The sequence below is a fragment of the Corvus hawaiiensis genome, chromosome 2, assembly GCF_020740725.1.
Source record: "Corvus hawaiiensis isolate bCorHaw1 chromosome 2, bCorHaw1.pri.cur, whole genome shotgun sequence".
NCBI lineage: Eukaryota > Metazoa > Chordata > Aves > Passeriformes > Corvidae > Corvus > Corvus hawaiiensis.
In genome coordinates this window covers 23,648,168-23,672,445 of record NC_063214.1, presented here as the reverse complement: position 1 = coordinate 23,672,445, position 24,278 = coordinate 23,648,168, and the positions used below count along the sequence as shown (strand labels likewise).

Genomic DNA, 24,278 nt, shown 5'->3' with positions numbered 1-24,278 from the left:
AAGAGAAATGAGATTGCTATAGCACTGACAGACTTTGTATATTGAGATGAAAAAAAAATCAGTATCAATTATCTTTCAAAATACTTTCTTTTCAATGTATTCTGCTTATACAGCCAGATGGCTTTCAATTCTTGACCTACAGCGTATAGTACAAATAGAAGCTGGTGCCTGTTGAGATTTTTGCTTTCTATCTCTACCAGGTAACCACTGTTGTAAGATGCAGAAAGGAAGAGAAAAATAGAGGTAAGGTCACTTCTTCAAAATAGCTGTGGCTGATGGGGGGTGGGGGCAGAAGACAAGAGTAGGCAATTAATGTTTATGTTAATATTGGCTAAAATATTGTGTTCACAAGAATATTTCAGCTGCTCTGTCTTATTTCTGGTTTTAAGCAACCCACATACTTAGTAAAAATAAGCTCAAGACCTTAAGCTGTACTCATCCAAAGAACTGCTGGCAGGTGTTTTGGCATTCCCAAACTTATGCAGTGTTTACAAGTGTTTACAAAGCAAATTACAGATGTCCTGCCGATTGGAAGTGCCACCCGGCTCTCGTGCAGGGCGCAAAGCTCAGCGCTGACTGCACGCATGTTCTCATAAAGCACATTAAGTCCTGCCTTCAATGCAGCTGCGTTTGCCCAGCGCTGCTGTGCTGGGCCGTGCCGGCTCCCCCCGCTCAGTCCCTGCAGCTGCTCCGTGGCCAGGCTCTCCTTTCACAACCTTCTCCCTGTCCAAAAGGCCGCCGGTCCTGCCCCCTGCTCCGTGCGCCTCCAGGCTCGACAGCGTTTGAGCTACGATGGTTCGCGTCAGAGCCTTCTCTCTTGGCCGGGGCTGCGCCTGCGGACCCACGGTAATACCACCCGGGCCACAGTGCCCAGCTCCGCGCCACCCTCTCCACATCCTGCTTTCCTTGGCTTCACTGGCGGTGGCTCAAAAATTACAGCGATGTTTTCGTTGGGGTTTGCGTCTGTTTTCACTGCCCCTTGCCAGCACAGAGGCTGCGGCAGCGGCCGCGGGAACAGAGCCGGTATCGGGGCGGGGCGGGAGGAGGCGCGGCGGCGGCCGCCGCTGTGTGGGGGGCGGGGAGGAAGGAGGGGCGGCGGGAGCCGTGCATTTACAGCGAGCGCCTCCGGGCCGGGGGCGAGGCCGCCGCCTGGCCCGGGGGAGCGCCGGGGGCTGCGGTGAGGGGGCGCGGGCGGCGCGGCCTGCGCGGCTTGCCGGGGAGCGGGTGGAACGCGGGGCGGCGGCGGGGCCGGGGCCGCTGAGGGAGGCCCGGGGCGGGAGGCGGGTGCGGGGTCCCGGGGTTGGCGGGTGCCCTGCTCGGATCCCCCGTCCCCGCGGGCCCGGCCCATCCGCCCGCAGGGCCGCCCTGCCCGCTCCGCTCGGATTTCAGCGCGGCTACCTGCCGATCCAGGGGCTGCCTTGTGCCGCTCCTCAGAGATGCTGAAGCTGCCTTTTGCCGCTCCTCGGGGATGCCCACCCCGCGGCACCCTAAAAAGTACCTTTGAAGCAATAAAAGAGAGCTGTGCGGTTTGCATTGCCGGCAGCGGTGCTTCCTGCTTGCTGTCCCCGTCCCTGGCTCGTGGGTGCGTGTCCGGTCCCGTGTTCCTCGGCCGGGGCCGCCGCGGGGGCTGCGGCGCTGGCCCCGGAACGTCGTCGGGCTGGGGGGCTGCCAGCGCCCCGCGCCCTGGGGAGCAGGGCGGAATCTGCAAAAAACAGCAGCAAATCTGATTTTCCGTGCTGGCAGCCACGGGAGCATCAAGCCTCGAGCCCCTGTGCCCCAGTGACATGGTTTGGGCATCGCCAGAGGTAGCGGCTCCTCTGCCTTTGCGATTTGCAGGACAAAATTTGGAGCGGTTGCACTCACACCTGCTTGTGTATCGCTGCTGGCTTAGAGAGCTGTGGGGATGGGGGGCTGACAGTAACGGACACTTGAAAAAAACCCAAACCCACAGTCCCGTAATGGAGCATGAGGCATAATTTAATGATGTGTTCCTCAAAATGTCATTACATCGGTTTTTGTTTTTAACCTTGGGCAAAATGGGGCTTGTGATAACATGGAACAAAGCTGAGAGAAGTAATACTTAGCAGTAAATAGCAGAGAATTCAAAGGCATAGCATTGAAGTTTAAAAGAATCAAATACTTTAACAAAATCCCTGGTTTATTGTAGAAACAAAAGTAATTTTACAAGTAAAAAGTCATAACTGCCATTTTATTTTGTGCCACTGTAAGCAGACCACCAAGATATGAATTTATTAAAAAATATTTGTGTGTGTTTCTATAGATAAATTTATTTTTTAATTTATTGTTTCCAAGGTTATCTGGCCTTTCATGTGGATGGCTTCAGAGAACATTTCAGGAGTAGGGTAAGAACCTAAGGCTTTTTGGTGTACTTACAGGCTTTTCTTATACAAGAAATGAACGGGATCAGTTGTTCAGGGCTGATGAAACTGGCAGCGTATTACGCCTTTAGCATAAAGAAAGCTCTAAACCTGTACATTTAAATGTTTTAGGACTTGTGAGATTTACAGATGGAAAGTTTTGAATAAAAACACATGGAATAGTGTTTGTGGCCTTTTTAGGCATCTGAAATAACATTCTATTAATTTTCAGTGTCTTGTGCTTTTCAGTGATGGAAAGAATTCTCAGCAACACAAGTGAAAATTCTGTTTTTCCCTCTTCCTCAAATGGGTAGATATGTCCTTAAATTAGCATTTTCATGTATTTAGGTATATTTATTGTCAATTTAGGACCCAAGCTGCTGTTTTATGCAAATTTCATATTAGTGCAGAACTGTTCCAACAAAGCTGCATTTTTGTGGCATTTTGATACTTTCACTTTAATGGATGTCCTGCTCTTTCAATGCTTGTTCATTGGTCAGAAATACAATCTCTATAATTCTCAATTTGAAGCTATAATCTCTATAATCCTTGTAAAGCAATTTGATGTGTGGCCTATTTTGAGGCTGTCCTGGTTATAATGGTAATGTATTTCAGTTTTCTAGCCTATATTCGTTTGGTAAATAATTTAATTAATTTTTATATTTAATGTATCATTACGCTTCATTTAATTTTACACAGCATTTTTCATATAGTCTTAAGATTATATGTACTATGTATTTATACTATCTTAATAGTATAAATTCTCAGTTATACTATTTATAGAAAGTTATACAAAGTTTATATAATCATTTGATTATGTTGTTGCACTTGGTGGATGGTTGTATGAGTAATGCTGCTTTGAGAATACTAGGTTTGGAGAGATTGGTGTCTTTTGACTGTCTCTCCTTGCCATCTGTTTTCTGTTTCCAAGTTTAGAGCTTCTGCATGAACAGTACCCTTTTTGCTTGCAAAATGACTGCATCAAAATTGTCCTCCTCAGAAAGAAAGGAAGGTTTAAGAGTCATTCTGAGCAAGCATTAAGTTGTGGAAACTGAATCAGTGGTGTTAAGTCTGTGATTTTATAGCAGATCGGCTGTCAAGCAACCTTAAAGGAATAATATTTTATGGAAGTTAAAATTTATGAAAGACAATACTATTATTAGATTAAAAAAACCCCAGAAACACAAAACCCAAACACACCCAGAAGTTTATTTTTTAAAAATTTTTAGAGCTGCGTATGAGTACCTGAGGTAAAAGGAATGATAAAACAGCAAAAGAGGGAAGATGTAATGTAATGTTACAGGTGATGCGTGAAGTTAAATTTTGGTGCTTTCAAGTCTCTTAGATATCTCCTCTTTAATGCTACAGTTGATTTATTTTTCCCCTCTTCCCAAGCAGAAAACTGGAGGAAATATCTTTTACCTTGCTTATCCAAACTTGTTTCAGACTTAGTCTTTAATAACAACTTACTGGAATGTGTAAACAGGTAAATGGGAGATGTCTAAACCCACAAGTTTCTGCTATAAGTCTCAGTCTGGTGATGTCTGGATGGTGGTGATGTCGTATAACAGATAAAGAGGGTAGTGGTGATTTATTTTGGTTTTTTTGATTGCCAGACTGAAATCTTGCACTCTTCTTTTGCCTTTTTTTTGGTATCAACTAGGGGTGACACCAGCTTTATGATAAGGGTTTGCTCTGACATGTCCAAGAGAATTATGTAATGTGACAGATAATGCTGCTCAGATGAGTTCCACAAAATGAATCTGTGTTGACAGTTCTGTTGTACTAGTTATTGCCCTGCAAACTCCCACCATTTGTAAGCTTTCAGTGTAAAACTTGACTTCAGTTCTGGTAACATTTTGGGGACTTAATACAGTTTTTGCAAATGCACTTGCAGGAATGAAGTGGAAGTTAACTGAATTCTCTTGTGCTTTGCTGAGACGAAATGACATTCATGTTTATGGTGAATGGAAGTCATGGCAACGTCTAACATGGGAGGGAAAGACTCGACTGGACCATGTGGCGTGACTCATTCAGACTGCAGCTCTTCTGCCTGCTTATGGCAGTGCTGGCTGTTGTGGTGCTGGTCCATAATTTTTTTCAGTTAGAGGTAAGTAGAGCCTGTTTCTTCTCCAAGATGGCTTGAGCAACATTATTAACTTTTGTATGTAAGGTTAGGGTTGTACCTGACTGACAGCATTTAGGCATAAATTGGAATCACAGAAAATTCATAGTGAAAGGGATGTCTGGAGGTATTTAATCCAGCACCTTCTCCAAAGGACTGACGTCAGGGTTAGCTTGGATTGCAACAGGGTATTTTCACTTTTGACAATATTCAAGGACACTCAGATTTCACAACCTACCCCGGCAGTCTGTTGCAAAGCTGCATCCCTCTTACAGGGAAGAATATGTGCCTTGTGTGCAACAGGAAGTTGCCTCTTATCCTGTTGGAGTGTACTTTAGTTCCTCTGTAACTCCCCTGTAGGTTGTGAAAGACTGCAGTTAGATCCCCTCGGTCTTCTCCAGATTTAAAAAAAGAAATTTTTTGGTTCCCTTAGTGTCATTCCAGTTCCCTAATCATCTCAGGGGTTCTTAATTGGTCTTGCCAGTTTTACTCTGGTGTGGGTTGTCAAAAAACCAGACACAATGTTCTAGGTCTGACTTCACCATGGTCAGGTTGAGGAGAACTATAACTTTGCTCAATCAGCTGATTAGGATCTTGTTAATTTCTTGCCACAATGCTGTGCTGCTGACACATGGTGAGTTTGCTGTCTCCTGGAATCCTTGCAGAGCTGTTAGCTGGCTTGTTCATCTCCGGCCTGTACTGATGCAATTTTTATTTGCCTTTCCCTTTTTCCCTCTGCTATGTCTGTCTTGCATATTTCTTCATTTTACTTATCACTTTAGTGCAGAGGTACTTTGAAACTGCTTAGTCAGTAACCCCAGATTAAAGTCAAGGCAGATGAGGATCTGTCTTTGGGAGCCCTGGAGGCTGAACCTGCCCATTGGCTGCCTGCCTGGCCGGGCATTCCAGTGCTCTGCATTTGGTGGATGAACATTGTAATTCTTAGCCTAACACCTCCTTAAATTATAGCTGTCCTTTGTGCATGGGAGCCAGTCGGTAATTGCTTTATGCTTCTAAGTTGTGTATATGATGCTTGCAGAATCTTCCTGCCTCCTGGCTAGTGATGCCCAAATGAAATGATCCAAAAGAGGGGCTGTAAAACCCCCTCACCCCACAAAAAATACAGTTGAATTGGAAGAGGATCACATAAGGGTAAGGAAAATGTTTGAGAAGTCTAAAATCACAAGTGACTCAGGATCAATAACTGAAGAATGAACATTCATTACCTATTCCAGTACTAGTGGACACATTAAATAAAAACTGCAGATGCTGATTTTAAAGGAAGCAGGGATGTTCTTTCATGGATTGCAGAAAAGCTGCAGAAGTCCTTGCAGTAAGACTTTGTAGTTACTAAAAGCATATATTCAAAAAATCTGGATGAATGCACAGAAGAAAAATCCATTATCAGAGACTAGATCTTAAAGAGGTCTACCCTAATGTTTAAGAAGACTAAACCATAAAGTGCTAGAAACTGTGTTAAGTCTACAGGAGGAAATAGCACAACATGTTTGGTCTGTTTTCTTTTCCCACATCTCTGCTGTTGGAAACTATTGGCAATCAAAATACTGTTTGATGGATTTTTGGTTCAAGTTAGCATGATCCATTTTGTGTTACATGGGAGGTAGCTCTTGTTTTTTCTTTCTGTGGTTTTATTTTGTTTTGGTTTTTGACCTAGGATGTTGCCTGAGGACTGCTGATACTTAGAATCTTAAACTGTTTTCTTTTATTTGAAGATTACTTTTCTTAAAGAAAAGGGCTCTGGCAGTGCTTTGAGAGTGAAATGGAAAATGCGAGTTGGGTGCTCGCTCTGTGCTTTTTCGTGCCACTGTCCATGATAAGTGTCTTCGTGGCTTTGTTGCCCTTTACATATCTGCTATTCTAAACTCAGTTAAGTATTGTGTTGCTGGTAAATCTTTATGCTGTAACATGCAACTCTAACCTCTTCTGTTGTCTTGACTTTTCTGAATGGACCTGCTCCTGTATTTGTCTCTGTCTTGGCTCAGTTTCCCAGGCAGTCTAGTATAGGCATTTAGGCTGATTCTTTTCAGTCAGAGATCAAAGCCAGAAAAAAATCTTTCAAAGCTTTCACAGAATATCTGTAACCAGATCTGTTCAGGCTCTGGAAGGAGAGCTTATCGTTGGTTACTGTTGAGAACATGTTTGTAAATGCATCAGACATACTTCTCATCCCCAAATCACCCAACCTGGCTGGCTAAAGCTCAAATCTAAGGCAATTGTCAGCTACCCCCCACCTAGTCTCCCTTCTTTTTTGCTTTAGGGTTTTATACTTTTTCATGCTGGAATGTTTCCTCTTAATTTCTTAAGCTATTAATGATACCCTCTCAGCAGCCCTATCCATGTCAGAATTTTATTTTCCTTACCTTGTGTTTAAAAAAACCCCAAACAAACAAACAAGCTGTCCACAAAACATTTGATACCCAGCTCCTATTATTTACTTTGCTTTTTAGTATGGAATAACTACTCACTTGAGGTCACATAGTTGATCATGTAGTACCAGAAGAAATGTGTTTTTATTTTATTATATTTTTTTTTCTGTGAACATAGCCAGACAGATAAAATGTACAATAATTTTTTGTGAAGTATTGGGATGTTGCCTAAACATCATGCCTTCAGGATACAGGAGAGTTTGTGTATTTGTACCAGTGGCCTTTAGAGTGACAGAACCACTTCAGGATTGGTTGTGAGCACTGTTTTATTTAAAAGCACCTAGAAGAGAGAGTGTATGGGGAGAGGGGAAGTTTCTTGCCAGGATGATGTATGAAATCAGACAGCTGAAACTGAACAAAATAACTGTGTAACAAAGTTTTTATTTCTTGCTGCTAAATTGCAGGTGCCTACAAAAGATAACTTTATCTTATTCCAATTATTTCTGGAACATTTGACTGACAGGTGATGGCTTTTGAGGATTGGCTTTGACACTTAGAGTAGTTCAGCAGCCTCTCAGTGCTGCGAGATGGTAATGATAGAGAACTGATTTCATATCTGTCTTAGACAACAAATAAAGTACTTGGAGTGTAAAATCACTGAAAATAAGATGACTGACCTTTCAGGAATTGGTATTTGTTCAGTTTCAGATGTTGTCTGCTGGAACTTTTATTTCTCCACCACGCCTGTTGCCTGGGAATCTCCTGTGTTATTTCCTGCTCTAGTGACAGTGACTTAGGCAGGTTTGCAGCAGCTCTTTGGAACGTACCAGGCCAAGGCAGGAGTTAACAGTTGGTGGAAGATACTGGGCTTTGAGATGGAGTTCCACCTTTTCAGCAACAATTTCCATCAGCTACCTACATTATGGTGTTTAACTGAGGACAGGTGTTCATTGCAGATCTACCCAAGTACTCTGTGACTCCTTCTAGAATATCTTTGAGAGCATTATTGCCTGGGTTGATCTGTATGTTATATCTAATTTTTGCATGGTTGGCAGTGAGAATGCCAAAAGCTGAGGAGATGGGCTGAAATTTCCATCAGTTATCTTAAAAATACAGCTTCCTTTTTTCCTTTTTATGACATCTCTAATGCAGGAACTGCTAGTGGATTTATTTGTGCTTTATTGACATGTAATCCCTTCTGTCCTGCCTGTGTTACTTGGCAGACATCCATTAAATTACTTTGTGGTCACATTTGGGTTCTGTCTAGTTTGAAAATGCAGGGAATTAAAAAGAAGTAATGATAGAAAAAAAAAACCACAAAAGAGAAAAAATCAAACAAACTCCTCCTACACAAACAAAAACCCCTTAAACCCAACAAACAAATAAGTAAAGTCCCTTGGAAATTGCACTTAAAATACATGACACCTTGAATGGAGCATACCTGGAAATAAGCAAAGCAGGTGTTATCCAACATGGAGCCTGTAATGAACAGTAAAAGAATCTGTTTCATAAAGGAAGAGCACTCTTGAGAAATCCTCTTTATCTGTTTTTATAAAGGAATTTTATTTAGTTTTGGCTACTAACTACAGCAGAAAGCCCTCAGTTCTGCACAGTTTCAGTATGACAACACAGAGGAGCCAGAGAGATTTGGAAATGCCAGGAGAGAGTAGGAAACAGAGTGTGGACAAACTAAGTTAATTATTTGCCTCAGGGCAGGCCTTGCCTATCCATAGGGGGAGGAGAACTTAAGTACTTGTTTGGAGCTGAGCCTGGGAAACACTTAAGAAAGGAAGATGGTTTGGAAAGCTTTTCTATTCCAGTCAAGGATCTTTGGTATATTAATTGACTCTGGAGCTTTTTCTGCCTCTCCTGGCAAAGGTAATCTCTGCAATATTTTCTCCTGTGAGTAGCATACATGGTGTAGCTTATTTTGACACATAAGCTTACAGTTCTGCAACAAAATGGTCCTGGTTGGGCTTGAGAGAGGGCTGTAAGGATGAACAAGGATGTTGGAGAAAGAATGGTCCTTCAGGATGTTGAAGAAGCTCTGCTTTTACCTTCATGGAGCTTCCCCCTCAGGCTCTTTGAAGAGAGTTTGAGGAAATATTTGTGGTATGATCTGTTTTGCTTAATGGGTCATAACCTGGAGATGTTGAAGTAGCAGTGCTTGTCCTTGTTATCAGCTGCATACAAGTGAAGAGCTTTGGCCTTGTGGTCTGCTAAAAATCTGTGTAGCTGGACTGACTTGGAGACATTGAACCACGTTCTGTTTTCTGAATGAGTCTGTTGGTTTGTGTGTTCTCTGCACCCTTTCCCACTGAAGGATATAGGTATGCCCCTGGAAAGACTTCAGAAAGCCTAGCTAGGCCAGAAATGGCATCTTCTACATCTCTGACAGAAAGACTGGGTTAAAAACCCAGAGGAAATTTATAGAAGATTAAAAATAGGGATATGTCAGTCTTTAAGCTGTCTTAGATAGCCATTTCTCTTCTTAATTTGAAAGGGTTTCTTTTCCCCATGTCCCCCAGCCTGAAGTACCAACCATTGAAGAACCAACTGAAAAATAGAAACTTTCTCTTGGGAACTTACACTGAAAACAGCAATTAATCATACATACATATTCTCCCTTTCCACCCCCCTTTAGGAAAATGCTTAAATATTTTTGCTGAGACATTGTTACCAGCTTATTGGATGCATCAAAATATATAGCTAACTTTTAAAAATATTTCCATACAGTATTTTCTCTGTGTATATATATATATATATATATATATATATATATATATATATGCATGAGCAAGTGAAGGGAAGAAGTTGTGAAGGTATCCAAAAATAGAAACTTGGCTTAATTCAAGAATGCATGTAGGCAAGATTTAAAGTAGAACTGTGCCTGAGTTTCACTCTCAGCTTTGGCTCAAATTTACTGGATTTATAAAAATAATGTGTGGCATACATCTGCAGATTTGCTTGCTGTGATGGAAAACAAAAATAATTATGAATTATCTCAGATGGCCTTCAGGGAAAATTTATTAAAACCTGGGTGGGAATATAAAACAGAAGCAAAAGCTTCCATTGTGATGTTAACATCTGGTGTATAGATGGGTATGTGTCAATTTACATTTTAGAGCTACAATGTAGCAATTCACAGTTTCAAGTTTTATAGTTAATTTGGATATCAAACAAAGAAGATTTTGTGTATCCATCCTACATCCTAATGTACTCATCCTCTTACTCTTAAGCTGATCAAAACCAGCTTCTTATGTTACAGACTTCAAAAGCCTATCTGTTTCTATTGCTTGTCAGGTTTACCTCTCTTCTAAAAAATATGTTGAATCTCAGGGTGGTTCAAATGATTTTAATACACTGGTGGTATTTCCATGGACTAAAAAAGGTATATAACAATGTATAAGGCTTTAATATGAGTGCTGTGACTTTTAGTACATTGATGAGCAGTTAGTTATGGAGGAAGTAAATGGGAAACACTGGGGTATTGGTAAGTACAATGATATTTTAAAAGATTTAAAATAATGTAGTTTGAATTTTTTAGCAATCTTTCAAATCTAAACTACTATATCATCTGATGCTATGTGAATGGTATAATTTTAATCTTTGTTTGAAAAAAAATTTTCCTTCTTTATGAAATAGAAGTATAGATAAGTTCTACTATATATACCTGATAATTAATTGCTCATTAACTGCTGAGTTTGTGTGTATTTGAAGGGTATGTTTGGATTTGCTGATGAGAAGTCTCATGGGTAGCTCTGGAGTCTTAGGCTGTGCTATTTTTAAAATTGTCCTAATACAAACCTGCAAAATTATGTGATGTCATAAAGAAGGTGGTATCTGCAGTCATTTGCATGAAAATACAGTTTTGGACACTGATGTCAAGTTGCAGCAGAAGCCCCCTCTCTTAGTCTAGCATTGTATTTAACTATTTTCATTTTTAAACTCTTGTGTGGATTAGGGGATTCTTTGCTTGCTTTTCGTTTGGTGCTAGAAGCAGCTGTATATAGATTTTAAAATCTTATAAATAAACAAACAGGTTTTTTGCCTGTTTAGTCCTAGCTTGTCCTACACTATTCTACTTGCCAACTGGCTCATGAATTCATTGTCCCAGAAGGCTTGGGCTTTTGTTCTTTTATTTCTTTCAATGTGCACATTACAGGGAAACATGCATTTCAGATAATTAGCCAAGAAGTGGTGTGAGTGTGACCAGATAAATGACTGCAGCTGCTACATGCAGCAGACTTCTCTGGAAGGCGTGTGCAGGGGGTGCCTCGGCTTCATCGGCAGCGCAGCATCTCAAAGAAACCCTATTTCCTTGCATCGCATTGGGCAGCTATCAGACCTCATGGTGCTCCAAGGCTAAAATGTTACTGCAGAAGAAAATAAAACACGAGTTACAACTTAATCATCCAACCTTTTTTTTCACATGGCTGATATTTAGAGAATATACTGGTAGCTGAAATACTGCCATACATTGGATGCGATCTATTTAAATGCTTGTTTGCCAAAGCAGGGTAACCACAGGTTGCCCACCTGTTTCCGTAGAAATCCCATGATCAAAGTAATAGATTTGAGTCTTCTAGTGAAGTTGCTTCATTTGGTCAGCTTCAAAGCTGTGTAAAGCAAAGCCCAGTTCTTGGGATCATTTGCTGACAAAGCATCCATTATTCACTGTGTTTCATTTCATAGCACAGCTTCAGGTAATCTTTTTCTCCCCAGCACCTGGATGATGACACAGTTTCAGGATCGAATTGGATAACAGAAAACAATGTCCAGCATTCTCTGTCACAGACAACCAAAACTACCAGGAAGCCTTACTGTGGGTACGCGCAGCAAATCTTGTCCAAAAGGGAACAAGCGGAGGAGGAATCGTTGCTTGCTGCAATACAGTGGCCAAAGCCCCCTGATGGCAAAATCGCCTTTGCACAAAGCACTGATCCCACACACAGTGACTTTGTGATTGTGACACCCAGCAGGTTCTTCAAGGTGGGTGACCAGTTAGAGGTACTCGTTCGTATGAAGGATTTCCAAGGAAAACCCAAGCAGTATGGTGGAGACTATTTACAGGCACGAATTCACTCTCCTGCGCTGAAAGCTGGAGCAGCAGGAAGGATTGTAGATTGCCATAATGGCCTTTACAAAGTCTTCTTTACCTTGCTTTGGCCAGGAGAGGTCAAAGTTTCTGTGTCACTTGTCCATCCGAGTGAAGCAGTCCAAGTCCTCCTGCGTTTACGAGAGGAAAGGCCGGACAGAGTCTATTTCAAAAGCTCTTTCAAGTCTGGGAGGTATTCAGAAACTACAGAGTGCAACGTTTGCTTGCCTGGAGGTCTCCCAGTCTGTAACTTCACAGATCTCTACACGGGTGAGCCATGGTTCTGCTACAAGCCTCGAAAGCTGTCCTGTGCCAGCCGAATCAGCCATGCCAAAGGTGGATATCTGAAAGGTCTTCTGACACAAGAGGAAAGCCTCTTTTTCCAAAGGTTTGTATGTTGTTGAATTTATATATACTCAGTCAAGTTGTTTTGTTTGGGTTTTTTTTGTACAAACTTCAGCCTATTGCTTAAATATGACACATTGCCTTAGAGGAGGAGTGTATCTGCAGGACCAGGTGTTTGATGTTAGTTGTTGAATAGTCTGTTCCCCTCCATTCAGCTGTGCAAGAATCTTAGACAGCAATCTTAAAGAAACTTGGCATGTAGTTCTCTTTCTGTGCTTTGAATTCAACCCTACTGAATTTTACAAGAGCATGCTGTCTAAATCTCGTGGTGGTTTGGGGGACTGTTTTCTTCTTTTCTGTTTCCATACCTACACTTGCAATATCAATAACAATGCTTTGAGAAGTATTTTTGGCCAAATCTAAACTACCTAAAAAGGGCCTGTGTTTTAGGCTTATTTTTACAGAAATTACCAACTGATTTTGTCCTCATTAAAAGTCATCTTAAATGTGATGCAGTGTGTTCCTCGTTGCTCAGTATGACTTTCAAATCTTAGAAACAGTTTTAAGTCAGTCATAAAGAAAACACCTAGTAGAAAAAATTGCTGAGCAGTACCCATGCAAGTGGAAATGATCTGTGCATGCTATTTCAAGTGTCAAACGAAATTAGTTTCACAGTCATATTTTATGTCTGCATTCAGCATTTTAAAAAAACTCAAACCATCTCTTAGTGTATGGGTAGGTGTGATGGAACTGCTTCTGTATGAAATGGCACAGCTGAATTTAGATAAAGTTAGTTACTGTGTAGTTTCAGAGTTGTAGTTGTAGGCTACTGCCTTGCTCTCCAACAAATGTGTTGAAGGAAAGTCTTTTGGCAGTATGTTCACTTGAGGCCTAAATTGGGAAAAATTTTGGAGTAGTGGCTCCAAATAGTTTAATTAGGAAAGCATGTGTGCATGGTTATAACCAAGACCAGGAATAAAAGTAAGCACCAGTGTAATTTATTTTGGCTCTTCCTTATCAATTTTGTAAGTGGGTCTTTTTGGCTTTCTGTGTCTCTGGTAGTTCACCTGTAAAATGTAGCTTATATGTATTGGTGATGTTTCCATATGGGAATGGGAAAGGTCTTTTTCTTGGTTTTGTTTTGATTGTTTATTTGTTTGTTTCATTCAGCTCTGAAATCCTTTACTAAAGGGGCTTACAGAAATTCCAAATAATTTATTTCTTAAATGGTGGAAAAAAATAAAGAGACAAGGATTCTCTTCAAAACAGTAGCAAAAGACAGAACAAGAGCTTAGTATTAATGAGCTGGGAGCTGTTGCTGCTGCCACGTACCCTTGGTTTGTCACCACACGTTCTGCAATCTGGGAACATCTTTGTGGCTAATCCCCGAAAGCTTCTTGCACACCTCTGATTGCTTGATGGCTTTATTGAGATTTGTGTCGGTGCAAGTGTGCACAAGAGTTGTGTCAGTGCCATGAAATTTTGAATTTGCATTCGGAATAGTGATGGTGGTCTTGAGGAAGTTAATGTGGAATGAATTCAGCTATAGGAAGTAGGCTAAACTTAGAGTAAAAAATTCATAGTACTGTGTGCTTATTTGAAGTGGATTAAGAAAAAAAATGAGATTAATATTACCTTTGAATTTTACAGTAAATTTTACAACTGTTGCTGTGTTCATTTTTTGTTCAAGTGACGTGAATATCAAAAGGCCGATACTCTCCAGTGGACCTGATTCAGTCATTGTAAAGCCCAAGGCATTTACAGGTAAAGTGAGCTGCAAAAGATTCTTGTTTGTAATTCATAATTAAATTTATAGAAAGGAAGACAGGCATCAAATAATAACAATTCATTTGTTTTCTTAGTATGGCGTAAAAATCAACATCAGATTTGCACTGAGACAATGAAGGCTTTTGGGTGTTAACTGTAATACAAGTTCAGAAATAATGAAAATTTTTTTCTAAAATTACATACATAAATGGAATTTTTAGCAAAAGTAAATCAAAAGAAGAGTGAAGTTTGTTCTCTTGCCAAAAATGTCTTTTTTTTTCCCCTAGCATTTACTCACACTAAAATGTCTTAGAGTAACTGCTTACCAAACTCTCAATCTAATGAAAACAGCTGTGTGGTGTTTCTAAATTTCTCTCTTTGTTAAGGATGTTGTCTAACAGATTTTGATAACTTGCATTCAGGTATTACTATAATTTGTGTTACCACAGGATGTCAGAACCTACAGTTCTGGACCAGAACTTAATTATTCTGTGCCTTTCTAAGAACAGAGCAAAGACAGTCTGTACTAAAATAAACTTAGAGGTTTTATCTCATTCATATCCAAATGCAAGCTCTTTATGCTTCTAAAAAGTCTGCACAAAATGTGATACACAGAGAATTATTTCTTAAATGAAAAGTTTTAATATTTTTTTTCATAAGGTTATAGGAGACTTTTAAGGTAGAGTTACTGACCTGACTAATAGTCTGAACAGAAAGCAACTTAAAGTATTTCTTGCTTTAAGTTTTACAGTTCTGCTACTAGGCTAGCAGCATTTTACCTCCTGCCCCTTTTCTTTCTCTAGGTCCTTTAGGTGATGTGGTTTTGCTGCTTTTTCAATCTTGTATATTTCCTGACAGAAATGGCTGCAAATTCAAAATTTGATTGTCACTCTTCTTCCAGGAGCTATGAATGATCAAAACCTGCCTACATGTCCTGAGGATTAATGCTGGGTTAAAAATGGTTGATAGGAATAGCACATTTCCTCAGGGAAATTCCTTCCATGTACAGCAGTCTCTGAATAAATAAACTGAACTCTTTGGTATGATGCTTGTGAATATGGGGATTTGCTAGGATTGATGGTACACACAAACTCATTGTTCTGCTGTTCTTTTTGTACATGTTTTTTTGTGGGGTTGTAAATGTAGATCAAGTTTTAAAATTTTTTTTTTTCTGAAATACAAGTTTTTATTTCTATGCTTGGTTTATAACTTCAGATTGGAGCTTTTACTCTCTTTTATAGAATCTCAAAGTAAAGGCTTGCTGAATTTCTGAATTCTGGGCCAAAACTGGTACAACACTATGCACAGACTTGAAATGCTGATTTACTGTGGGGCACCCAAAAGTTGGTTTAGTACCATTGTTACATATATATATGTGTGTGTATGTGTAGACAAAGCGTCCATTTAAAAGGTAAAAAATGGAATTGCTTTTACATCAAACCTTAGAATCAAACAAACTCAAGTTGTGAATTCACATTATGAATTAGTCTTTAACTGCATGACCATGTGAAGGCTTTTTTTTCCCTTTCTCTGTGAGATTCCTGTATATAAATATTGGATGAGTCTACATTATTAGTTGGGATTTTTTTTCTTCCTTCATTGTCCCTGCTGTCAGATTTAAAGAATCATCCAGAGATAAAATTTTCTGATGGCTTTTTTCTGTGGTAATTGTGATTATATTATTTGTGTTATGTAAACATAATAGTAGTTTGTTTTTTACAGTGTGCCTGTGAGGTCTAAGGAGGTTAACATCCTCTAACCTCTAAGGTTAACATCTACTAATGCAACATGCAGAGGATATTGAATAGAAAAAGAGCAATAAAAAATGCTTGTTAGGAAAGATGTTTATGGTTGGCTCTATCTGTGTTATAATGAAGCATCTATCAGAGGATGCTTTTGGGCCCTGGAATTCCAGTGCTTGTACTTTTACATCATTAGAACAGTCCCTGGCATGATTTTGGCCATGGCAATGTGTGCTTTATCAAACAGCTGTAAGTTATGACAGGGCATGGACTGCTCTTAGCAGTCTCCACACCAAGGTGAGTAGAATTGTTTAAACAGCTGGAAGTGTCTGCTCCATGCAGCTGGTGTTTGTGCTGGGGAAGATCTCCCTGCTTGTTCAGCTGAGGTATTTGAATATACAAGTGGCAAAGGAGGAACTTGAAACAACCTCAGGGAAGTTTGATATCACTCTGCTTACTAAGAGAAATATGGCAATATTTGGCTGACATAACCAGGAAATTGCAGTTTCTCTTCCTGTAATCTCCTCTAATCCTGATACCTTTGTTTGAAAGGTATTGCTCAACTTCTGCAAGTTAAAAAGGCATCCTATGGAACAGAGCTTCCCTGGTGTGTAGTTGCTCCTCAGGCAGTAAATGGGGAGGGGGCTAGATAGCAGAGAGAAAGTATAAAATCCATGGAATTAGAGACTCTCATAATTATCATAGTCAAATGGCACATACAACATTTTTGGTCGTAGCTTTAATTCTGGCATTTTTGGGGTTTGGAGGCCTTATGGTTCAGACTTCACTCTTCTAGAGTGCCGGGGTATGTGTTATTCCACAGGAGGAGTTTTTTGCGGGCTTGTTTGGGGTTTTTGGTGGGTTCGTGTTGGGTTTTTTGTATGTTTCCCTGAGTGTTACCGGGTTGTCCCGTGGGGTCGGTGTCCCCGCCGAGCAGCGCTGCCGTGCGCAGGCCGGGCGCTGGAGGGCAGCAGTGCCCTGCGGCACGGAGCCGCCGCGCTGGGATCCGCGCCGGGACGAGGAAGATGCTCCGCTGGTCTCCCTGCCTCCACTCCTCTCTGCCTGGACTAACACCCACCATTGAGCACTTCTAGCTCAGGGTGAAAGGCGTCAGATACTTTTTTACATTAGCGGTAGAGATACTGTTTAATTTAAATCAAATTAGGCTATATTCGGCCACCCAGCTCTTGTCAGCAGTCACTGACTATTTGTCCAAGAAGATTATGGAGGCTGCTTTTGTTGCATGTTAATTTCGAGGGATTTTTCTCTTCCAGATTCGAGCAGTATGGACAGAGCTGAAGATCCCACAGCTTCCCCTTCTGGTTATTATTATGAAGACCAGTGGAGGTCCAGAACACACTGGATCCATAATTTTAACAAATCAGATGATATAACTGAGTGCTTACAAGGAAAAGTAATCCACTTGTTTGGAGACTCTACAATAAGGCAGTGGTTTGAATATCTGACAACTTTTGTTCCAGGTAATAATTTTTTTGGCTTTGTCCTTAAAGACCTTTGCAAAGCTTTATTTCTCACATCTCAGACACAGAGCTGATTTTACTAAGTGACAGGGACAAAACAAAGGAAGAGGAAAGACAGAACCTTATCAGAAGCCGTGACAGTTAGTCAAATGTTTGAGCAGACACTGTAAACCTTGTAAATGGGGCCACCAGATATCTGCAAAGTTTTCCTTGTAACAGGACTGCTGCTGTGGCTGTGAGTTAAGGTGGCCCTCCTGGGAGTCACGGCAGGAGGTCACTTGGGTTGCCTTTTTAAAGCATTACAGCATCCCAGTCACAGGAGAGATTTTGGAATGAAGTAAAAAATGACCTCCATTACTGTTCATAGGTTTTTGGGCCCTTTTCCTTATTTAAGTTACTTAAATAGCAATAGCAGAATTTCAGTACCCACTTAAATAGTCCTGCCTCCCTCATCCCTTTCCCCTGAAGCACTTCAGTTGTGTTGGAATACAGACTTTGAGCCCCCTTAATTCCTACAACTTGAAGTAATCTTTAAATTTAATGGAGTCCTAAGGTTGCTAGAAGGGTTCTGGTGAACCCTGGATTCAGAGGGCAATAATGACTATTTGGAAAATTTCTTTTTTACAAGAGAGAAGGAAATAGTTTGGGGAACTTGGAAAAGGCATTGACAGCCTTATGAAGGCCAAATGTGCTGTCCTGCAGATTTCAACACCCATAAACTCGAGTCAACACCCATAAAGTTGAGTCATAAACTCGACTCTGAAAAATTATATTCACCTTGGGTTTAATTTTAGAGTTCTTAGAATTATGTTCAGATTTCCTTATCTTCTCCTGCGGTTGCCCTGGGGTCCAAGCATCTTGTTGATAGTTTGAAGTTCTTGTGCCATCTTTCAGTAACGCTTGCTCTTGGCCTTTCAGATCTAGTGGAATTTAACCTGGGGAGTCCTAAGAACGTGGGCCCTTTCATGTCTGTGGACCTGAAGCACAACATCCTGCTGAAGTTCCGCTGCCACGGGCCGCCCATCCGCTTCTCGACGGTGTTCAGCAGCGAGCTGCGCTACATCGCCAACGAGCTCAACGGCATCGTGGGTGGCAGGAACACCGTCATAGCCATAACCATCTGGTCCCACTTCAGCACCTTCCCCGTGGAAGTGTACATCCGGCGGCTCAGGAACATCCGCAGAGCCGTTACTCAGCTGCTGGACCGCAGCCCCAAGACTTTAATCGTCATCAGAACCGCCAATGTTCAGGAGCTTGGGCCAGAAGTGAGCCTCTTCAACAGTGATTGGTATTCCTTTCAGCTTGATTCTGTCATGAGGAAAATGTTCTCAGGAATTGCTGTGCACTTTGTGGATGCTTGGGAGATGTCTGTGGCTCATTACTTGCCACATAACCTGCACCCTAATGAAATAATTGTTAAGAATCAAATAGATGCATTTTTATCTTATGTGTGCCCTCTGCAAACTTAGCACAAATGGGTATCCCTTTGTCGTCTTTTGCTACAGCTGAAGTACAGTTGCTCTTTTGAGCTATGGAATGATGCTGGATGATATGGAGGAAGTCTGGGTACTGTACTTGCATGTAGTGTAAGTAGGGTGGCCTTAACTCTGGGTAGCTGTGAAGGGTGGTAAAGAGGAGTTGACTGTTCAGGCCATATCATTGTGCAAGGTTGATTCCTTCAAGCTTATCATTCATACCTGAGATTATTAGAGAGCACCTTAAATTAAATTGGCAGGATTCAATAAGAAACTGTTTGGGTTATTAGCTTTACTAGTTGTCTGCACTGTACACCTAATTTAATCCATATGACACTGATTCTGTTGCCAGGGTCTCGTTGCTCAGAACAGTGTGTGAAACCTGGGAAGGACTTTGGCAATGGTCTTTCTCTCAGCATTCCAGAGCTTAAGGGATGTCTCTTCCAGTTGAGTGTCAGAGAAGCACAGTGTCTGTTCTTGTTTCAAAGTCCTTATTAGAAACATGAAGGGAGTGTACCAAAGTCACCAATAAGGAAGCACAACCACAATATCTGTAGAATTTAGGCATGGAGAATTTGCTGAAATTTATTTGAGCACACTAGTTAGGCACCTTTGTTGTTTACAGTTGGCTGCTAAATAGTCAAATAGCCAGTATTTTAGTTTTCCTTACTGTACTACTAAATTTCTTTTGAGCTGTGATACACTGTCTACTTCTTGATTTATCAGTAATGAGAATATGTGTGTTTTATGACCTCAGTGAAAACACAGTCTCAGGCAGTTTCTGCAAGTTCAAGTTGCAGGCTCGCCTACTTGAAGCTTAAAGCACTTGCCAATGAAAGTGTTTCATTTGCCAGTGAAGGTGTTTCCCTTCCCTGTGAGCTAAGGCTGTTCCATTATGCTCCTGCAAAACTGGGCAGCTGACAGTGGCTCTGGTTCGTCCTTCATGCGCCGTGTCTGCACAGGGAGGCCAAGTGACCCGAGTGCCCTGGGGTACTTTGGCAGTGGTGGTCAAGGCCACGCTGTGAGTCCTCTTCAGGGTCTGGCAGTTCTGTCATTTATTCATGAGCTTGACTGCTGCCAGTCTGAAAGGTGGAAAGCCCCGCACCCAAAAGCCAAGTGTGCCCAGGGTTGCCTTCATACAGCTGCTTGGCCCAGACCCAGGTTTGCTGGGGTGATAGCTGGTGGCTCTCCAGCCTCCTGGCCTGGCATTTACTGCTGCTTATTTGATTGAGTCTGTCTGCAGTTTTAACTAGAAGCGCTTTGAAAACAGTTATTAAATTCCACTCCCAAATTAAACAGCAGAGGAGTATTCCACGTTGTCTTATTTTTGGTCCCACTCAGGCCAAAGCCAATCTTCACTGGCTTATGTGTCAAAGTTGAATCTTTGTGAGCAAACTGAGAAGATTAATAAGGCAAATTGACAGGTTGCATGGAGTGAAATAATTGAAATATCTTTATGTTAGAAAAGTTTTACCCTTTGTTAAGTTTGCTGCTCTCTTAAGGAAGTTTGTACTTTTATTGCCTGAGCCCCAAGAGAGGTAATGCTACCAGCTGCAGCAACAGTGTTTCTGGTTGTATTCATTTTAAAGGGCAACTGAGAAGTGTTTTAAAAACAAATATAAATTATTTTAGCATGTAAAAGGAGTCAGTACCACCCATCTATAAACTTACCAATTTAAAAACATTTAAACATGTCTGGAGGAATTGTGTACACTGAAATAGCACCTATTCTTAGCTTTTCAAATCAGAATTAAAGAGGTCCGATTTGCTGGTTCCTACTGACAACTGCCTCACATAGCCTCTGCCCATACATTAGCTTTAGGTAACTATTTCTTACTTTAATATGGTAGTGGCAATTTATCCTCTGCCAAAAAAGAGGCCACACCAATTCAGGTCTGGGAAAGTAAACTACCACAATGGAAAATGACCTTTCATCTTTTTCAGGTGTGATTTTTAAAATAGGTAAACACTTTCATCCTGAATATCAACTCTATCCTAATAATGCTCATGGAAATAGGACTTCAGACTTTCACTTTGAAGGAAACTACTTATTTGTGGACTAACCATTAGGTTTAACTCATAAAGCCATATTGTGTGTGAAAATGTTGTGGCTGCATGTGTCTTCTCTGGGTGTTGTAGTGCTTGCCACTGCTCCTCAACAGCAGCTTTATATCACTGTTAGCTACCAAGCATAGAGAGAGGAGAAAATATTCTTTTGAGTGCTTTGACAGTTGAGGGAAAGAGGAAAGGACTGCTATTAGCAAAGGTGTCTAATTGCCTTCTGGTAGAACCTCATCCTTTAGATTAATTAGATTAAATTTTTAATAACAGATAAACTATTGGTAGTGAACTTCAGGGAAATTGCCAGTTGATTTGGAATGAGGATCAAGATTTCATTTCTTTGGGCTCTGAAATAGACAGGGAGGAGAAATGAAGAAACTGAGGGTTTACCCGTGTTTGGGGCACACTGTGCTTTTAGATGTCATTCTGGTGATCTATGAATGATTTTTCATTTCTATTCTCATCTTGTTACCATTGCACCAGTTGTGTATGTACAGTATATGCAAACATAGAAGCAATAAAATATTTTAAAATCTGTTTCTTTAAACTTCTAAATGGACTTTAATAGGGACTTAGGTTAAGAGGTTGGTTATTTTTGAAGTTACTTAATGTGAAACAGGACCGGAAAGGAATTTCTCAGCATCTATTAAGTGTCTTCCTCGACACATAAAAAGGTTTTTCAAAGCCCTGTCTTCCTGTTCATTTCATTTTCTTCCATTGAAAGGAAGAAATATTACTGTTTTTGCTATTTTCATTCTTGTATTGAAGATCACTTTGATTATTAATCTTTCAATACAGCTATTTTGTTACTTTTTAATTACTTTGTTCAAAATCCAGCTCTCTCAAATTCCAGGGGAAAAAAACCTACTTTTATTGTGTTTATTAGAAGATTCCAGAGTAATTTATTTATAAAATAAGTAAACTCCATTTTATGTATATTAGTGTTGCACTGTAACATTTTGAGAATCCTTTTTCTCATATATATCTTCTTAGGCTGATTTCTTCCTTCTAGGAATTTAATAAAAACATTCGTTGAATTGTTGATGAGAAGGGAGGATAGAAAGCAAACATTTCCCCTTTTTCAAGTTTTCAGTTGCTTCTATTTCATCTGCAATGCAGCACTGCTTCATGAGATTTAAATCACCAATTTTCATTGTTTTACTTGTTAGAGGTAAGCAATTAAAAATGGGAACTTTGCTTACCACAAGTGTCTGTACAACTTTTTATGTACTACAGGTGACAATTTCATGTGTACATGACAAAAATGAAGGTTTGAAGTTGTCTTCTGGAAGGGTGGAGGATACTGGGATTTTACTTTGGTTCTGTTGCAGAAGTGGGGGTTAAAACATTCTTCCATTCATGACAGTTTAAGTAACAGCAAAAAGCTCCAGTCACAGATGTGTATTTCATTTATAAAGCTCTTACTCCTTAAGTCCAGATCATTTAATGTATATTTAAACTGTTTGGAAGGCTCTTACTCTCTGTTGGGAGCAGTGAAGAACTCTGTGTGTTAGAGAAGAACTTGTTTTCAAAGAACTTGTTTTTTTCTAATGTATGTATGTTATTGTAATGCTTACAATATGCAGAAGGCTCTACTGTCTTATTTCCTGATGTGATCAGAAAAACAATTTTAATAGCCAAAAATCTCAAAGAAGGAAAGGTTCCTAATAAAGAGGACAAGTTTACTTGAACTATTTAATTTGATTTAGTCTCAGTTTATCTTGTTTGCCATAACCCCACCTCCTTTATATTTCTATAGCTGCATAGTAGTTCCCTTGGATTTACCTATTACATTTTGTACTTTGTGTTGGGTAGGAGTTTCACATTATGGTTTATAGATTAAATTCACTCTAAGTGGGTTGGTTTTTTTTTTTTTTTTTTGGTGATTTGTATTTGGAGAGGAGTGATCTGTGCCTGACATGAGACCTAGCACTGAGGCACACTGATGTTTCCCTCTGTTGGTGTATCAGGCCTGACATATAACAAAAGCTTGTACATAATCTAGGCTCTCTTCTTTGAGGGCTTTTACAGCCCAGCTGACCCACAGGAAATCCTTAAGCCACTTCATTTAAGAAAAACAGGCTGAAGAGCAGATGCAGCGTGGTCAGTGCTTCTCTATGTTATGAACAGCTTTTACTTAAGTAATGGAAGAAAAATTGAGGAGAAATGCGTCCTGTGAGTCAGTTTGAGTGTTCAAGGGCTGTAGGGCATCCTACACTGGCGGGCTGTGCATCCACTGCCCCGTGAGCCCAAGGGCTGTGTTTGCAGGGTCATGGGGAGAGGGAGAGAGTGGCTGCCTGGCACAGACTGGGGAGTCTCTGGGATGGCCTAAGGGTGGAGGATTTGGGGGATGTCTACTGGTTTGCCTTGGAGCTAGCCTGCAGCCAGGGTTCACAGGTGGGAAAGTAGTAAGCAGGGTGCAATGCCCTTTGTGCTGGTTCCTGACGTATATAGCCAAAAATAGCCTGTTTGACCAGTAAAAATCCCTGAATGACAAAATCCTGCAAGTTAGGAGAGAGTGCTGAGGCAGCATTGCCAAGTGTTTGTTCCGTTTTTCTGTTCCCCTCGCGTTCCATGGTGACTGCTGAAGAGGACAGGGCAGGGACAAGGGCCAGGGGTGTGATCTGGGTGCTGCTTGCATTCCTCCAAAGCACAGAGCTGGGGCCATGCCCCAGCCTGCTCTCACCAGTGCCACCTGACAGCCCCGAGGGACAGGGCAAAGGCAAAGCAGATTATTCCCAGCATTTGGCTCTGGAAACTGTAGTGAAGCGTGCTGCCATCATGTCCAACCTACCTCAGCCTTCACTCAGCCCAAAATGAATGAGAGAGGCTGCAAAGCACGAGCTGCTTTTCAGTGTGGAGTTAGATCAGGCCCTAGGCCTCCTCAGAGGGGAAGTGAGAGGGGGGAGTAGGACAGAGAGGGGAAGCAAAAAAGTAGGATGCAGTTAAGGAAAAACAACATGCAAAGGTCTTGCTCTGTGACACCAAGGAGAGGAAGAAGGTCAGGGATTTGGTCATGTGGAGATTTCCAAAGGCAATACCAATTGCATGGGACAGACCCACCCCTCTGAGGTAGCACACTGAATGTACATAGAAGCTCCACATGCCTTAAAAAAGGAACATTCTTCCCACCCAGGCTGCTCACCCACCTCTTCCTCTATGCCCTCCTGACAGCGATGACACAGCAATCACGTTAGGTACATTTCCAAACTCTGCTCCCAGTTGGTTTGAAGCCGTGTATATTGTGTTCTCACATGACTGTAGATATGACAGATATCATAGCTGGGGAACTTTTTAAAAGAAACCCAAAGCATTTATAATCAAGATAAGGAGGAGTGCACAGGCAGGTTTTCATCATGTGTTAAATGCCCTTCAGAGGCTGTGGTGACTCAGAGGAGGCATGTAACTTGCCTGAGATG

General features: G+C 41.0%; 1 protein-coding gene across 6 annotated transcripts; it reads left to right on the top strand.

Annotated features, from left to right (window-relative positions):
- The first annotated feature begins 824 nt into the window (after window positions 1-824).
- NXPE3 (neurexophilin and PC-esterase domain family member 3) lies at window positions 825-22,550 on the top strand. 6 transcript variants are annotated; one of them, XM_048293796.1, is made up of 8 exons: window positions 1,086-1,177; window positions 2,314-2,363; window positions 3,777-3,864; window positions 4,276-4,488; window positions 11,616-12,376; window positions 14,024-14,097; window positions 17,117-17,323; window positions 18,242-22,550. In XM_048293796.1, the coding sequence occupies exons 4-8, from the start codon at window positions 4,396-4,398 to the stop codon at window positions 18,790-18,792; spliced, it is 1,686 nt and encodes a 561-aa protein (XP_048149753.1). In that variant the 5' UTR covers window positions 1,086-1,177; window positions 2,314-2,363; window positions 3,777-3,864; window positions 4,276-4,395; the 3' UTR covers window positions 18,793-22,550. The 6 variants fall into 6 exon arrangements, with proteins under 6 accessions (XP_048149752.1, XP_048149753.1, XP_048149755.1 ...); XM_048293795.1 differs by lacking the exons at window positions 1,086-1,177; window positions 3,777-3,864 and adding an exon at window positions 825-846; XM_048293798.1 differs by lacking the exon at window positions 3,777-3,864 and having other exon boundaries at window positions 4,319-4,488.
- The last annotated feature ends 1,728 nt before the right edge of the window (window positions 22,551-24,278 follow it).

Excerpts from the sequence above, each read along its gene's own strand:
- NXPE3 (XM_048293795.1), top strand. The coding sequence starts at position 4,396 with ATGTGGCGTGACTCATTCAGACTGCAGCTCTTCTGCCTGCTTATGGCA. Across the intron at positions 12,377-14,023 it reads GAAAGCCTCTTTTTCCAAAG|TGACGTGAATATCAAAAGGC; the intron begins GTTTGTATGTTG and ends TTTTTGTTCAAG. Across the intron at positions 14,098-17,116 it reads AAAGCCCAAGGCATTTACAG|ATTCGAGCAGTATGGACAGA; the intron begins GTAAAGTGAGCT and ends TTTCTCTTCCAG.